The sequence below is a fragment of the Cricetulus griseus genome, chromosome 7 (genome assembly GCF_003668045.3).
Source record: "Cricetulus griseus strain 17A/GY chromosome 7, alternate assembly CriGri-PICRH-1.0, whole genome shotgun sequence".
Lineage (NCBI taxonomy): Eukaryota > Metazoa > Chordata > Mammalia > Rodentia > Cricetidae > Cricetulus > Cricetulus griseus.
Window position 1 is genome coordinate 18,842,665 of NC_048600.1, and position 16,676 is coordinate 18,859,340.

General features: G+C 49.2%; 1 protein-coding gene across 1 annotated transcript in view; it reads left to right on the plus strand.

The window, feature by feature from the left end:
- Positions 1 to 7,912, plus strand: part of Hs1bp3 (HCLS1 binding protein 3) — a 33,364-nt gene extending 25,452 nt beyond the window's left edge. Inside the window, exons 6-7 of the mRNA XM_027424607.2 lie at positions 1,047 to 1,182; positions 5,765 to 7,912. Of these exons, the coding sequence (XP_027280408.1) occupies positions 1,047 to 1,182; positions 5,765 to 6,020 (392 nt within the window). The 3' untranslated portion in view covers positions 6,021 to 7,912. The remainder of the gene's footprint in view (positions 1 to 1,046; positions 1,183 to 5,764) is intronic.
- Positions 7,913 to 16,676: the final 8,764 nt, after the last annotated feature.

Consider the following 16,676-nt stretch of genomic DNA (forward strand, 5'->3'; position numbering starts at 1 on the left):
CCTTTTTTGTTGCTTAGAGACCTAGTTCCCTGTTTACATCTGTAGCCCCATGGGCACTGGAGCTCCCTGGACCTGTTTAATGGAAAGGATGCTGGAAGGTGGGCATGTGATACGGGATGTCTATCTGTATTTATATATTTGCAACTCTGTACAATTTTTAATTTGAATGATTGCATGCCACCCATGTAGACGCTGCTGCAAGGCATGGTGCAGGGTTCAGAGGGAATGCTCACTTTTTAGCACTCCTCCACGTGTCTCTCTGACCTTTCCTCATGCCTGCCCAGGTAACTTACTGATTCATCCCGTGCTTGGTGAGCACCCACCAGGGGAAGGTGAAGTTCAGATTCCCCAGCCTTAAATCTAGAGCCCACAGGGAGCTAGCGATACATAGATAGCATCACCGGAAAATTTAGCACAGCACAAATCTCATTCAGGACTGAGAAGAAACACCGGTTCCCATAGGACAGCAGACATCCTGGGAGGGAGTGCAATGGTGGACTCCAGAAGGCCAGGGGGCCTAGCTAGCTCCACTGGGGAAAGATGCTTTCAAGTAGAGACATGATTGACACTCCCAAAGCACAGCCGTGGGTGGCTCAGGTGGGAGAGGACTGAGAAGACCTGGGCTGACTGAGGGTGGATCTATGGGCAGTTCATGTCTGTTGCCTCTGCTCCTCATTCACGACCTTGGCAAGATCTGTGACTGGTGAATGTACCTCCATATCTTTATCTGCTTGTTTGTACCTGTGGGCAAGCTCAGGAGTCCAGTCCTACCAGAACTTTGGGGGTCTGGTGCAATGTACTGAGAAGCCACTTAACCCTAGCAGTGAAAAGTCCTCAAGGACTAGAAGAGAGCACATACCAAGGTGGACAGGCAGCGCAGACCTCTATAGCACTGATAGGCTCTTACCTTCCTGCCCTGTGGGCTCCCACCACTATGCTTTCCTTGCTCACCCACTTGGGGGCAAGAGGAGGCTTAGCAGGCCTGCCCGCTGGCAACTGAGGATAGACCAGCACTTCTTTTTACCATCTGCTCCTTCTTCCCACAGCCCTGAAGCTGTTTGATGACCCTGACCTTGGTGGAGCTGTCTCCCTGGGTGACCCTTTACTGCTGCCAGCTGCCCGTGAGAGTGGAGGGCCCACATCCAGCCCAGAATACAGGGAAGCCTCCAAGGAGCTGTTCAGGTACTGTTGTCCCCAGGAAGACTTCAGTAGCTCTTACCCAAGTATGAGAGTATTTTACAAGCTTCAGCCCACAAGGGAGGGATCCAGGCCTGGCCAAGTCCTGCAGCCATGAGTGTCCACTCATGGCTGAAAGAGAGTGAGGATTTGCTGGGGGAAGGCTATCAGCAACCAGGGCACCCCACTGGTTCCACGGAGAACTACATTCCTTTTCTTTTCACACTTCTATTTTAATAGCTTTTTAAGGGAATAAAATAACTAAATTGTATAACCCATGAGCAAGTATAATTGGCATAAGTGGGTTTGGGAACAAATAAAACTGACCCTTGATATACTATGTGCTCAGAGAGAACAAAGCACAAATGTACTACGGAACAATGGCCAGCCCTCCAGAAGGGTCCTATCAGAGGGAAGGGAAAGTCAAGGTTAATCTATTACCTGAAGGTGGAAGTCAGATGTGAAAAGAATACCAGGTTACTTCCTTAGTGCTTGCTGTGTGTCAGGCGTTGTGGGAGATTTGCCTCACCACAGATGATCTTCCTTTCCCTTCACACAGCCCCTAAGATGGATGCTGTTCTCTGCAGTCACAGAAAATAGTATAGGAAAGTTCACTTGCCCAAGGCCACCACCCCTGTCAACCTCTGTCGCCACCTCTGTGCTCCAGTGGAAGCCCTGAGCCCTTGGAGAAGAGGCTGGGAGATCTGCCTTCCTGCCTCAGGCAGTGGGTTCTCCCTGACTTCATATGCAACCACCTGCTTTCCAGTTGCTTCTATTGTAGTGTCCCTACCTCCCAAGCCACGCCCCCAGGATGCAGCATATGCTGGGTGATGTGCATGGAGCCGAGCTGCCTCTTTCCAGGAATAGTTTATATGGCACCAAGGCCTGTGGTCCTTGAAGGCTGTCATCCGCACCCCTCGTTAGCAGCCCCAGGCTATTACATAGCCCTCTAAGTGCCCGCCAAGCCTGAGTCACCTCGATGGCGTCTTGTATTTACATCTCCCAGAGGCCCCTGGCATCTGTTCATTTTCTCATCATGTGTGCTCACTCCTGACATCCTGATGGCTGGGAGGAGCCAGGATCATTGTTATTCCATTAGGGAGGAAACTGAGGCACAGAGAAGTCTGGCAGCAGGGTACATGCTGGTGGGACAGATGTCATGGGGCCTTTCCAGTGCCACATATTATAAACCCTTTCCTTTCTGTTGCATGTTCCAGGGATCACTGTTCCATGGGTGTGTCAAGGCAATTTTCACAGGATTCCATGGCCAGCTGACATCAGCTTTAAGCAGGCTTGTCATGCACAAGCAAACACTGCCACACAGCATTTCATGGCCTCATTGGTCCCTGGGACCCTTCCTTTTCATTGTGCCTCCCAGTCTTGCACAGCCCCTGGGAATCACAGCTTAAAGAATGTGGGCTTTGCATCTCAGCCTCCATAAACAGACATCTGGTGGTGAAGAATTGCCTTCTTAGGAGCAGGAGCCAGAGTTTATTATTCTTTTTTGCCTACCTTGTTCCTGTTTAGGCAGTACAGTAATTGAACTTCCTCTCGATAGCAGGCTTTCACTCCTCCATCATTCTGCTAGCCACTTACCTCAGCATCAGTTCTCCTGAGGCAGCAATGTTGGAGTTGTTGAGTGAACCAAGTAAGAGTTCAAGAAGTCAATCTGTAGCTGGGTTTCTCCCTCAGTGGGAGCTTAGGAAGGAGGAGAAAGCTATGGCTTTAGGGCACGGAACACTTCAGGACAACCACTTCAGCCGCTCTCTGGTGGACATCATGCCGCCTGGGGCTAGAGGAGAGAGGAGCTGAGCGTCATGTTAGTTAGACCTGTTCTGATGAGCCCATACAACCATCCATACACTGAGTGGTGATGCCAGCCACCCAGGGCATCCCTCCCGACCTTAGCAGACCTGGCTGTGACTTGTTCCAAGGAGTCTTGGCTATGCTTGAAATCGGTCTCAGGCCTTTAGCTGCTGTTTGACTTTCCTAAAGAACTCTGAACAAGCTCTGTCCTTGTGAACTTTTTGTGAGCATCCTTGATGTCCTATAGAGGATGTAAAGGAAGCCAGCCCTTGGCCGAGTGAGTCAAGAAACAGTGGCTGTCTGGAAAAAAGGTGATACATTTCGAAGCTGAGATTGGCAGGAGCAGCCTTCCCATGGATGGTGGCACCTCCCAACATCTCCTTACAGTAGTTGGTCTTTCTAGAAACTGGTTCATCCATTCCCTCTGGGTCTAGACTTTTTGCTCACTTCTCTGCTACTCAGGCAGGCTCTGGAAGCCCTGGACTCTCCAAAAAGCAGGCAGGGTAACCCAGAGCTCCCAAGCAGCTGGTTCCTGGCAGGCAGTCCTCTGGAATCCTGTGCTATGAAGTTATAGAACTCACTCAGGCCTCTTCCAGGCCTTGTAGAACCAGGGCACTGTTCAGACCAAATGCTCCTCTGTCCACTCCTGTCCCCCTACCCTACCCCAGTCCTTCTGGATACTCTTCTTCCTCTGCAAGGACACACTGCCCAGGGCAGACAGCCTGCATCACACTGGCCTGAATCCTTTTCATTCCCACTCCCAGCCTTTGCCCTCCGTCATTCCCTTCTCCAGGATCCTGCCAATTCATGTCAGGGCCATCTTTCTTCTCCCTTTCCTTCGGAACCCTTCCCCATCACTTCTGGCCACACCCTTCCCTAGCCATCAGTGACTACTTCTTGGCCCCTGTCATTATTGAGATCCTCTCGGGCCAGCTGAGTTGGGAATGCCCTTTGGGAGGATCGAGGCAGTGGCTCTATTATAGCTAATGCCTGCTCTGTTTAACATTCCATGGCTGTCAGTCAAAGTCAGTGTGTGCAGTATTCCCTTAGATTTGTGAAGCACTTCCTATGTGTTGTTTTATTTGGTCCTTGTGAGGTTAGGGGAGCACAAACTACCCCTCCTTTACAGATGGGCAGACTGAGAGAGCCAGAGAGGTGGAGTGACCCAAGGCCTGCTGAGAAACTGCAAGATAAGAAGTAGAAGCCAGTTCTGCTCACAGAGGCTGTATAGCACTAATGCTCCTCTCCCCTTCCTGGAGATGAGGAACCAGAGCATGGAGAAGCTAAGCCCCTCCCCCCACACACACATCCTGGTCATCTGCTTCCCACGGCTGTGCTGTGCTTACCTAACCTGGCATGGTTGAAGGACACCTGTGGAGATAACTGTCAGCACAAGCTGGAAAAGGGACCTCCATGCAGGGGTACCCAGGAAGGTACCCCTCTAGAGAGCCAGCTTCCTATGGGTCAGGTACTTTTTATCCTCACCCAAGCCCCGGAGCCCAAGACAGGGCCCTTCACTTCCCTATAGCTCAGTTTTCGCCTCTGTAAAATGGGTTTGTTTCTGTTCCCAGTGTTTTAAGAGCACATCAAATGAACTGAAGAATGAAGAAGTGCCTGGCCTGTGGTGTTTGCCACAGCACTGAGTAGGCTGCCGGGTGGAATGGGTTAACGGAGGTTTGTGTTGCAACCACCAGGAACTCACAACACAAGCTCCCCCAGGCTAAGAATGTTCAACTTCACCCACCATGGAATCTGCCAAGGTCCCCCACACAAGGTTCCTGGTGCTTTATCACAATGCCGTTGGTCTGGCTATTCCATACCCAGGCATGCTCTCCTTGCCAGTCACTACTGAAACTTCAGTCCCATCAGCCAGTGGGCAATCCGAAGGCTATATCCAATCTTTTTTTAATTATTTTTTCATTTTATTATGTTGCGTGTATGTCTGTTTTGCCTGCATTTGTATCTGTACACAACATGTACATTGCTCTCAGAAGCTAGAAGAGGGGTTAGATTCCCTTAGGATGGAGTTACATGTAGTTGTGAACCTCCATGTATGTAGTGTGTGCTGAGGATTGAACCTGGGTCCTTTGGAAGAATAGCAACTGCTCTTAACTGCTGAGTCGTTGCTCCAGAATCCCATGACCCAATCTTGATGAGTGCTGGCTGAGTCCACTGCAGCCATTACAGGGCTCTCTCTAGAACCCCAGTGACTCACAGAGATATACCTCAGCCAGCAGACCCCTTCACACAGCAGCTCAACATCCGTGTCTACTGCTGGTCTGGGTGGAGCTGATTTAGCTTCATGTTGTGCCTCCCAGGTCAGACATCCTTGGTGTGACTCAGGCACAACTGCAACCTAGTGCCCTCTCAGTGAGCTACCCAGCCACTCAGACTGTAGCTCCTGTCTGTAAAATAGACACATATATGTCCCTCCCTGAAGTAGGGATTTGAGAAAGAGAGAATGATTCTAAATTGCTCAGTGGTGGTTAGGAGCCTGGTACCAGGCAGCAGGTAGTGATGTCTAAAGGGCTGGGAGGGAAGTCCCTGAAGATGCCAGCAGGTTTGAAGTCACCACTAAGGGACTGCTCTACCCTGGCTGCTGTGGAGGTGGACCTGCCCTTGGGCTTCTCCTTTGTACTGGTTGGATGGTACGGTGAGCCAGGCCTTGACATGAGGCAAGCTAGGATCTGCTCGATGCCCCTGTGGGGAATGTTGTTGCTCCAGGATCTTGTTCCTTTATGGCTATAGTTATATTCCAGGATTCCTCTCTTTGGTTCCCTAGAGTTGAAGAGGACCTGGACCACATCCTGAACCTAGGATCTGAACCTAAGCCCAAGCCCCAACCTAAGCCCAAGCCTCTAGTCTCAGCTAAGCCAGCACTGCCCAGGAAACCAACTGTGCCCCCCTCTGTGGGTCCATCAGAAACTGGGGCTGGACCACAGAAGCAGCAGCAGATCCAAGCCATGGATGAAATGGACATCTTGCAGTACATTCAAGACCAGGACACACTCGCCCAAGCATCCCCCAGCCTCTTCTGACTTACCCTCTCCCACTGATACTCTGCCTGCCGTTGCATACCCTCCTGGGGAAGAGACCTGAATGAGAATGTGTGGGTTCTACCTGCCAGGCAAGGAGCACCAATGGAAATGGAAGCCTGGATCCCCAGCCCCAGTACCATACTGTATTCTTTTCTCCTGGGCTGTGGGATGCACAAGGACTTTTTGCAGAACGAAGAGTTGGGAGCATCATAGGAATCAAAGTGCATCGTCCCAGCCCAGCTGGCTGAAAAGAGGAGAGTGGGTGTGGGCTTGCCTTACTCAACAAGAGCCTGACCTCAAGGTTGGAATGAGATCAGAGGACAGTGTCTACCAGGGAAGGGACAACTTCTACATGCTTGCATCCACTGCCTCTGCCAGCTCAGTGCAGGAAGGAAGGATTACCTGAGCCTAGGTTGGACTAAACAGGGTTCCTGTGACAGGCTGTTCTGGAGTCTCTACTTAGCATGGCTGCTGAGGCCCCACAGCCAAGGCATGTTCTAAGCAGAAAGCCTTTCTATCCAGACTGCCCTGACCCAAGTCCCTTCTGAGTCTCCTTGGACTTTCAATGCTAATAGGAAAACTTGGGCCCACCATTGCCTCTCTAGGGCATGGAGGGCTTCCATGACCCCAGGTCTTCCATATCCTTTCCCAGGAAGGGCCTGGCCAGCCCATGGCCCCTTTAATGCAGCTATCAATAAAGTGGGTCCTAGCCTCTCCCAGAGCTTAACCCATGGGGTATGAGGCCTTGTCTGCCCTCAGGATCTGAACTCATTAGCCTTTCTCCAGTGAAGCCACCAGCCAAGGTGAGGGAGCTGTGCACCAGGGCGATCCTGTGCCTCCCAGTAGATGGTGTCTCCTGGAGCAAAGACTGCTAGAGTATATTCTTTGCATTAGGAACTAGTTTGGTTTTTTATGAAACACATAGTTTTTTTTTTTTTTAAACGAAATGCAGCCATTTTGTTCCTTGGCTCAGTTGTGCTTCACAGAGGCATTAGAAGGACCCAGTCAGGTCCAAGACCCACTGTCTAGAGCCCACAAGTGGCACCATCCAATTGTTGGCTGCTGTCAGTGTCTGGGGTCCCCAGCTCCGACCTACAAGACCAGGCTGGGAGGATCTGGCCTGTCTTGCATCTTACATGTCCCTTGTCAGCTGCCTAGTTCTGAGAAGGCTGGATGAGAGGGCATAAATGGTTCTAGGTGGAGGACCAGAGTACTCCTCTGCCTTGCCAGGTTGAGGGTCTCCCCAGAGACTAGAGCTGACTCTAGAAAGCCCCCACCCCAATTCTCCTTCCCTTTCACCAGCAGGCCTTCATGCCCTCCTTTCTCTTAGTGCCCAGAACTTCTGGGCAGAATGTCCAGAAGCCCCGCCCCAAAGCCCTCTCCTCACTAACTACAAAGGAAGGCTCAGTAGGTGGGGAGAGGCCACATGGCCCAGTCTTCTATAGAGTCACCCAACTGTCCCCAGGTCTCATTGGACCCTTCTCCCTCTATATTCATTCCTCTGTGCCTTGGCTGCCAGCTCTCTACCTCTCTTACACACACACACACACACACACACACACACACACACACACACACACACACACACACACCTTGCACCCACTTTGGGTGATAGATGACATAGGAGCAGTGGTGTGTAGGGATTGGATGACCATGGGCCAATTCCCAGCTGGGATCCCTAACAGGACCTGATCTACCATTCTCTAGTGTGGTTTTGCCCACTAGTGGGACTTTGTCTTCTGTGGAGCTTTTGGGACACCCTGGCACGGGTGTTATGCTCCACAGAGAGCAGTTTTCCAATCATGACTTGTTTTGATCACAGGTCTGTGACCTACATAGCTAGTCTGTGTCTCCCAGTTATCCAGTAAAGTCTGTGTTTGACAAAGCCAGAATTTTAGTGTTGTTCTTTTCCATGCCTAGACTGATGGGACAGAATTGGCGGCAGCGGCGGCGATGGTGGTGGTAGTGGTCGTTGTGCTCTCTCTCTCTCTCTCTCTCTCTCTCTCTCTCTCTCTCTCTCTCTCTCTCTCTCCCTTCTCCCCTATATCCCCTATGTCCGCTGACTCTGCTCCAGCCCACCCCACTCTTAGCTGGAACCAGGAGGAAGAAAGGGTTCTAGTCTTTCCCACTGTGTAAACTGGGGGTCCAGCGGTCCAGACCCAGTGGAGCCTCTGGCCAGTAATCACTCAGCCAAGCCCTGTGTAGAAGAACCCCTTCTCTCCAGATCCTCATCTTGGGTACCACATGGGGCTTTGTCATGGGGAATTGTCATGATTTCAGCATGCCCTGCCTGGTGGATGTTCATAGGCCTGGCCTTGCAGCCCAGCACCCTAAGGTACTACTTGGCCTTGGGTTCTGCAGCAACAGCTCTGCAGGCTGCCATCCACTGCAGAGCAAACAGCTTCCCAGAGCTTCTCTGGCATGTGCCGAGAGCAGCCTGAGCTGTCCATAGCCTCTCCTCCCCCACGACTTTGATATGAATTCTCAGTCAGGATTGAATTGAAACCTAGGTTCCTGAGGAGGAACTATCTGGATGTTCTGAGGACTCAGACTCGGGAAACTTCCGTTCAAATATCTCCATGCAAGAGAAACTGAGGGTTGAACAGCAGTGTGTGTTTGTTTTGAAGGCTATTATAGGCCCCGTGGGCAGGATGTGTTGCCAGGGGCTGCATCTGCTACTCCCTTCCTCCCATCATTGTTCTTCTTAGAACATCATGAACTTAGGACAGTTCTGGAAAGTCCCAGTTCTAGGACTAATCCTGGCCAGGCTTGCATCTTGGGCTCTGCGGGCAAGTGCCCACCTGCAGAGTAAATGGACTGCTTCTCCAGCTCTGCACATGTCCATGTGCTCAAGGATCTGTTCTGAGGCCAGAACCCTTGCATCAGAGACTAACCACAGCCAAGTCTCGCTGCTCTTCAGGACCTGTGGTTTCTGTTCCCGGCTGTCACCTGGGCTCTGTCACCACAAACTGCCGTGCATTTAAAGCCTGGTGTCAGGCCAAAGTGGAAGGTTGCACTTAGTTTCCTGGATCATTCACCACCCAGCTGTACACATCCCAAGACAGAGGACCACGAAGCCACCAGTATGTCTCCTGCCTGGATGGCAGGCACCTCCCAGTGCAGCTGTATCTCTACACAGGCGGATGGCTCCTCAGAACAGACCTGATGCACCAAGCCCCTGGGAGTGGCTGAGCTCTCAGTTCCAGCCTTAGATGCCCCGAGGACTGTAGACTGCTGTCTGCAGCCACCACCACCCCACTCTGTACCCTACAGAGCTCTGGCTAGGGAAAGGTGGCCTGGGACTGGTAGAGCATTGGCATGGACAGCTAGTAGTTCTCGTGTGACTCACAGCACCTTGGTGAGGAGGTTGTCATCTTAGGGCCATAGAAGCTTCTGCATGTTCATCCACCCATGCTCTAGAAGTGACCCTAACTCCACAGTGCTGGACTACTGTGACCAAAAAGTCTTATCTCTGTGCTTAAAGCTTCAGGAGCTGGTGCTCTCGGCAAGCTGCCTACTAAGGGGCAGTGGCCAGGCAGGGTGGTCAGAGGCCTGTAGATATATGCTGGGCATTGTGCAGTATGTAAACATGACATGCAAACATCAGTCCCTGCCCCATCTGTTGACCCTGGGTCTTAGTTCCCTGACTCTGGCTACTGGTGAGGGGCTAAAGAATACTCCTCTCACATCATACTTGGGATAAAGATGCAGTCTCTAGCACAGAGATCATGAGCTTAGCAAAGGGCTTTCCCTTTGTTGATAACTTTCCTCTGAAAATCCTCATGCTTCTCTTCCAACTGAGCAAATAGCACAGCCTCTGATTCCTGTTTTCAGTAAGTCTGGATTAGCTAGATTCCTCCAGCCAAGCCAGCCCATCATGTCCAATTCCCCATCTCCAGACAGTATTCAATGGGTGCCTACTGTGTGCGGAACTGTGTCCTATCAAACACAGAGCATCAGGTGTCCTAGGGAAACAGGATGGAAGCAGGTCAGTCCTGTTATGGTAGGGCCACATGTAGCAGGAGAGCTGGGAAAGTGAACACATGCCATCCGAGCAAGACAAGGGCACAGAGCATACAGTGTGAGCAGAGGAGATGGAGGCAGAAGTTTGGCGTGCACAGCTCTGGGGCTCAGAGGACACAAGAAAGAACAGGCGGTGTAGATAGTGAACATTCCTGTTGACCTACTATCTGCAGGGCCTGCTCCAGGCACGGAAATGGACCTGAAGATGGAAAATGAGTCATTCAAGATGGCCCTCCCAGAAGCCATCTAGCTTCAATTCCGTTCTTTAGGCTCGTGCCCCAACATCCAACACCACTAACCTGTCCCCTTCCCTCTTCCACCTGCCAGCACATACAGTTGGTTGTGTGCAGCCAGGCCCTGGCTTTTGATCCCTCTTTGAGTGTCTGAGATCATCCCCAACAAACTGTATCTAAACAAAAACACTTCCTTAACAATTCTGGAACATAATGCTTGAGCATTTATAGTCTCCAAGGACTACCTCCTACCTCTGCCTGGCTCCTGGGGACTGCTGAGCAACCCTGGACATTCCTCATCGTATAGCTTCATCACTCTCTACCTTCAGCTTCATGTGACAAGTGCCCCATGTGTCTCTTGTCATCATACAGTGGTCTCTCTCACATCCCTGTGCCCCAATTGCCCTTTATAAGAATTCTAGCCATGAGAGCCATAAGACTATGTTGCATAATATGTATATGATACTCATCATTCTCTCTTAATCATATTTATAACCTCTCTCCCTCAAAAACCATCCTCACGGCTTCTAAATCATTGGTTCTCAACCTTCCTTATGCTGTATCCCTTTAGTACAGTTCCTCGTGCCATGGTGACCCTCAACCATAAAATTATTTTCGTTGCAACTTCTTAAGTGTAATTTTGCTACTGTTAGGAATCATAATTTTTTTTTTTTTTTTTTTTTTGGTTTTTCAAGACAGGGTTTCTCTGCGGCTTTGGAGGCTGTCCTGGAACTAGCTCTTATAGACCAGGCTGGTCTTGAACTCACAGAGATCCGCCTGCTTCTGCCTCCCAAATGCTGGGATTAAAAATCCCAGCCCAGGAATCATAATGTAAATATCTAATATGCAGGATATCCTATATGTGAAAGGGTCATTCAACCCAAAGGGTTGCAGTTCACAGCTTGAGAACCACCACTCTAGGTAGACTTGAAATTTGTGGAGACTTTCTTCAACCCATCATATCCACCTCCTGCCTTGAACATTTGGCATTCACAGGTGTTGCCAGGCCAACTGTATCCCCTCTTCCTTGTCCTGTCACACTGGGTCCTGGTACTGAATTGGGTTCTATGCTGAACCAGTAGTTTGGCATCTATTCTTTGTGTGTCCTTCCAACTAAGCTTCGGTGACCCCCAAGGATGTCTTTGCTGATGGTGGAGACAGTAATATGCCTGCCTTCCTTCCCACAGGGTTGGGCAGGCCAGAGGAAGCCTCCTCTGGAGCCTTACTTGCCATCCCCAACATTATCTTTGTGTGGCTCTGCATCACCCAGCCTTTCCCAGGCAGCTGGCTCCTGGGCATCCGTCCTGACGTCTTTCCATGATCCTGTCACTCAGCCTCAGAGAAGGTCAGCAGAGGCTCTAAGGCAGCCATGGAGGCTAGCGCCTAGCAAAGCATGAAGGCCATGTGCTACTCTCTCAGAACTGGCTGGCCCACACTGCTTTCCTGCCTCTGGGGCACAGGCTCTTGGCATCTGCCCATGTTTGCTTCTCTTTTCATTTTTGGTTTAATGGCCACTTTGCTGACTTCCTCTGACAAGTGCTCCAGGTCCCAGAGGGCTATGTCTTTAGATTAGAAAGTAGGATAGCATTCCTTGGCCACCTGTTTCCCTGGCATCCAAAGCTTCAGAGAAACTAGGCAGCCACCATACAGTAACCTCGCTTCCTGCCCCTGCCTAGTATAAGACCCTAGTGAACTTCTTTATGGTTGTCTGAGTGGCCCTGGGATTCAAACCCAGGCCTTCTGAACTGTGAAATCCCTAGGAAGGAGCTGCAGGTATTGGGTGGAAACAGAAGCTGTAGTGACACTGTAGAGCACAGGTGTGAGTAAGAGGAGAGTCTCATCTCATTAGAAGTGTCATTTTATGCCTATCACTCAGCTTCCCTGAGCCTAACTATTGGTCTGCAGGGTTAGGTAGTGACATGCTTCCCCTCCCTTACTGTGGCTTGGGGAACTTGGAAGATGGCAGCACAGAATCATGTGACCCACTGGGGCCAGGGCTCATGCAGTTTGGGTGTGTGCCATGGAAGATGTGGGAAGGAACACGCTGGAAACCAGCCATTCTGATGAGACTCACTAGGAACAGCAGGGCGATGGGAGCAGCAACCTCATCCCAGTTGAGTCTACAATGTAGACAAAGGAGTTTTCCCAGCACCATGGAGATGAGGAAATAAACACATCTTCCTCTCTCTCCCAGCCCCTGACCTTTTGTTCAGAGCTGCAGGCTGGGTGCCGCTAGAAGGAGGCTGTGGACAGAGGCAGCTGCTTGCATGTCTTCCCCAGTCTCCTCTAAGCTCCGCCATGCCTTGCTCCCCTTGGGTAGCAGAGCAATCATCCCCCTTCTTTCCAGAGGCCACACAAACACTTAGGCACCGATGGTCACTGGTGGTGTTACTCTCAACAGCTTCCTGTCCACAGGAGACAAACCAAATACCCTCGGGTTTATGGGTAATAAGTCATGGTGTATCCATATATGGAATAACACCACTCAGCAGGAGAGGAAGAGCTTCCAGTGACTATGGCAGGGTGGACCTCCAAAACATGCTAAGTCAAAAAAGCCAGACCCAAAAATGCACTGCAGGGTCCCATTTGTGGTAGCACTGTAGTGTGGGTAGAAGGCAGATGGGAGTGGTTGGGGGACTGAGGGCTTGGGGAGAGAATCAGTTGCCAGCGTCCATGAGGAAACGTTTACATTTCAGAGTGGGGAAATGATCTACATGTGAGTGTGCCTGTTAAACATTCACTCAGATTCACCAGGCTGCTCGCCTTACACGGGAAGCTTTGACTGCTTTTAAACCCTGTTCACGGAGGAAACACGGTCCAAAACCAACCCTATCCCAGTGGATTCAGCAATCGTGCACCTCGGTATTCACCCAGAAAAGCTGAAAATTGGAGTCCGCACACAAACCTACTGTTCTTGGCAGCAGCTTTACTCCTAATTGCTCAAACCTGGAAGCAGTCAAATTGCCCTTCTCTGGGTAGCAGATGAAGACCGGAACCCAGGCAGTGGAATATATTCAGTCCTGTGAAGAGATGCACTGGGAAACCTTGGAAGATTAGGGAGAGCCTCACATGTATATTGCTACGTGAAAGAGACAAGCTGAAAGACGGAACTGAGCCATGCCAGTGGGGTAACACAGACAGGACAACACTGCAGGGCCAGTGAAAATATCACTGGCTGCCAAGGGTTCAAGGGGAAGGAGGGATTAGTGGAACAAGGACAGGGATGTTACTCAATCCAATTCTACAATGCAGTGGTTGAGACCACTCTGGGGTCTGATGACCCTTTCACAAGGGTCACCTAAGACCATCAGAAATATCATATGTTTACATTATGATTCATAGCAGTAAATTACAGTTATGAAACAACAACAAAAATAATTTTATGGTTGGGCATCACTACATGAGGAACTGTATTAAAGGGTTGCAGTGTTGGGAAGGTTGAGAGCCACTGCTATGGTGGATACATACATGCATTTGTCCAAACATGTAGACTGTACACACTGAAAATGAGCCTAATAAGATCTAGATTTTCTATAGGATCCCTGGTCAGTCTTTGGAGCACAATATCCACAGTGGGGAAGTTATGCATTGGTGGGCACAGGCCAGGAGAATTTAGGGACTATGTACTGCCTGTTATTTTTCTGCAAACCTAAAACTGCTCTAAAATATAAAATGCGTCTGAAAACAGGGCCTGGAGAAATTATTCAGTTGGTAAAGGGCTTGAGTTCAGATCTCTCGCACCCAAAGAAAAACAGGCATGGCAGTGTGTGCCTATAGTCTCAGCCCTGGAGTTCACAGACCAGGGAGCCTATGCAGATTAATGAGCTCTAGGTTTAGGAAGAAATGGTGTCTCAAGAAACTAAGGTGGAGAATGATTGAGAAGGACATCTAGCATCGACCTCTGCCTCCAGATGCACACTCCCAATGGGTGTACACACCTGCTTGTATACACACCTATAAAGCATATAATAGCCTATCTGAAAAGAAAAAACTCATAAAGGCACCACCCAGAGCAGGTCTCTTAACTCAGAAGACACCCACCACACCTAGATGTTAGCCCTGCCTCCCTACACCCTGACCCTCCCCTGTGGTGTCCCTCATCTGGGATTCAGGTAAAGCATAGCAGACATCTTCCTGATTGTAGTCCAGATAATGACATGAAAGGAAGGATCTTGGGGCATCTGTGGAAAAAAACGAGGTCCCCAGAGCCCCCTGTAGAAACATGGAGACAAAATCCTCAGCAGGCCTGGAAGCCCTGTACACTAACTGACTTTATCTCTGTATGTGTGACTTCCAGCTTTCTGTCACTTCCTGAAGTTGTCAGATGTCAGGCAAGGGTGGGGGAAAATATGTCCAACACTCTCTCTGAAGTCCTCAGTAAGTCCCAGGAGCCCAGGCCACATGACTTTTGAGAAGACAAGCTGTCCTGAGAGTGAAGCCCTCTGGAGCAGGCTGTGAAGCCCCTATCCTGCTGAAGGGCTCCACGAAGCCCTTTTGGTTCAGAAAGTGTTGAGCCTTTGCTTGTTAGCATCCAGAAAGTGCTCTTGTGTGACTCTTAGGAAGCAAAGAATGATAACTTCATCTCTGAGGACTTCACACTGCCCACTGCTATGAGAAGAGCAAGGAGGGGTGCCTGGTGAGTACCAGGGCCTTCCCCTCCCAAAGGCAGTACTCACTCTGCTGCTGATAGTGACCAAGAAGTTCTGGGTGCTTTGCTTTGCTTTGTTTTGTTTTGTCTCATGGTTACAAGAGACAACTAAGCACGTCATCTCCTGTCCCCCTACTTTAAGCCTGAGATGTTCTTGTTGCTAGTAAATAAGAGGCAGGTTCCTGTCGTTGCCCCTGCCTGAGATCATTTCCCCTCCATGGCATTTGAGCTGGCCTTGAGGACACCCCTTAGACCTAAGGCTCAAGGGCCTTAAGTTTAAGGAACAAGTGTGAGAACCTGAATTCAAGAATAGGGTTCCCAGGCTCCTGTGGGGATCAGGACAGCAAAGAGAGCTTTGCAAAAACACCAAACTACCAACAAGGTCCCTTAACAAGCTGCCCACACAACTCCCCCCCCCCATCTTCACCTGTCTGTCACACAGCCATACCCCTTCCTGAGCCCTTATCTGTTTCTTCTATGGATGTTTTCCTAATTCTTTTCCAGTTAACGTCCATCCTTTATATTTATATTTTTTCTAGAAAAGCATCATCCTCTTCTTTAGATTTCAAAAATGCACATTCTCCCATAGCTCTAAAATTATCATGTGCTATTAATCAATCCAGTTTTCAATCTGGGGTTTTGTTTTGTTTGTTTGTTTATCTTTCTTTTGGCACTTGTATCTGTGAGAAGTGAATGCCACTGCTCTTTCTGTTTTAAATGTGTGTAAAGGTGTGTGTGTGTGTGTGTGTGTGTGTGTGTGTGTGTGTGTTTACATGTGCATGTGTGAGTGTGATGGATGCATGTGGTATGTGGACTTGTATATGTGTGTGCATGTGTGTGTGTGCATGCTTGTGGAGGCCAGAAGTCAACACTGTTCTCAATCATTCTCCACCTTTATTATTTGAGTCAGCGTCTCTCACAGAACCTAAAATTCATCATTTCAGCTAGGCTGGCTGGCCAGTGAACTCCAGGGGTTCTCTGGTATCTACCTACCCTCTATGCCACCTAGCACTGGGGTTAGAGGTGTACCCTGCTGTGCCCAGATTTTTATACTTGCATTGCAAGAAATTTAACAATTGAGGCATCTTCCAACCCTTCCACTGATCTTTTATCTTGCCTTTAATCCCAGCACTTGGGAGCAGAGGGAGGCAGATCTCTGTGAGTTCAGGGCTAGCCTGGTCTGCAAAGCAAGTTCCACGACAGACAGGACTGTTACATAGAGAAAACCTGTTTTGAAAAACAAAACAAAACAAAAATAAATAATAAGTATAACAATAATAAGACTGGTCTATCTAGTGATTTCCACAACAGCCAGAGCTACATAGTGAGACCCTGTCTCAAATAAGTAAGTAAATGAAATAAAATTTTAAAAAACAGGCATTTTGGATTTTAAATGTGTATACTACTATTTTTTTTTCTGTTTTTATTTACATTTACTTGTATATGTGCCTTTACCTGTGAAGCCACCTTGTCAGCACCCAGTATTGCCTACCTAATCCATCAAAGCACAGTTCGGGTCACCTCCTATACATTTTATCAATTTAGCATGTCTCAGTTTTGTTGATTTTCAACAAGTATAAATTCAAAGTTTGTCTTTCTTAGTTAAAATACAAAAATATTTTTAAAATGTTTGTGTGTTTATGCTTGTTTCCCAGTTTCTCTCCTTAGTATTACTATCCCTTGGTGATTATCTTTAAATTTCATTGGATTATACCTTGTATGGAGAGAATATATAATTTTAAGTGTATTGGT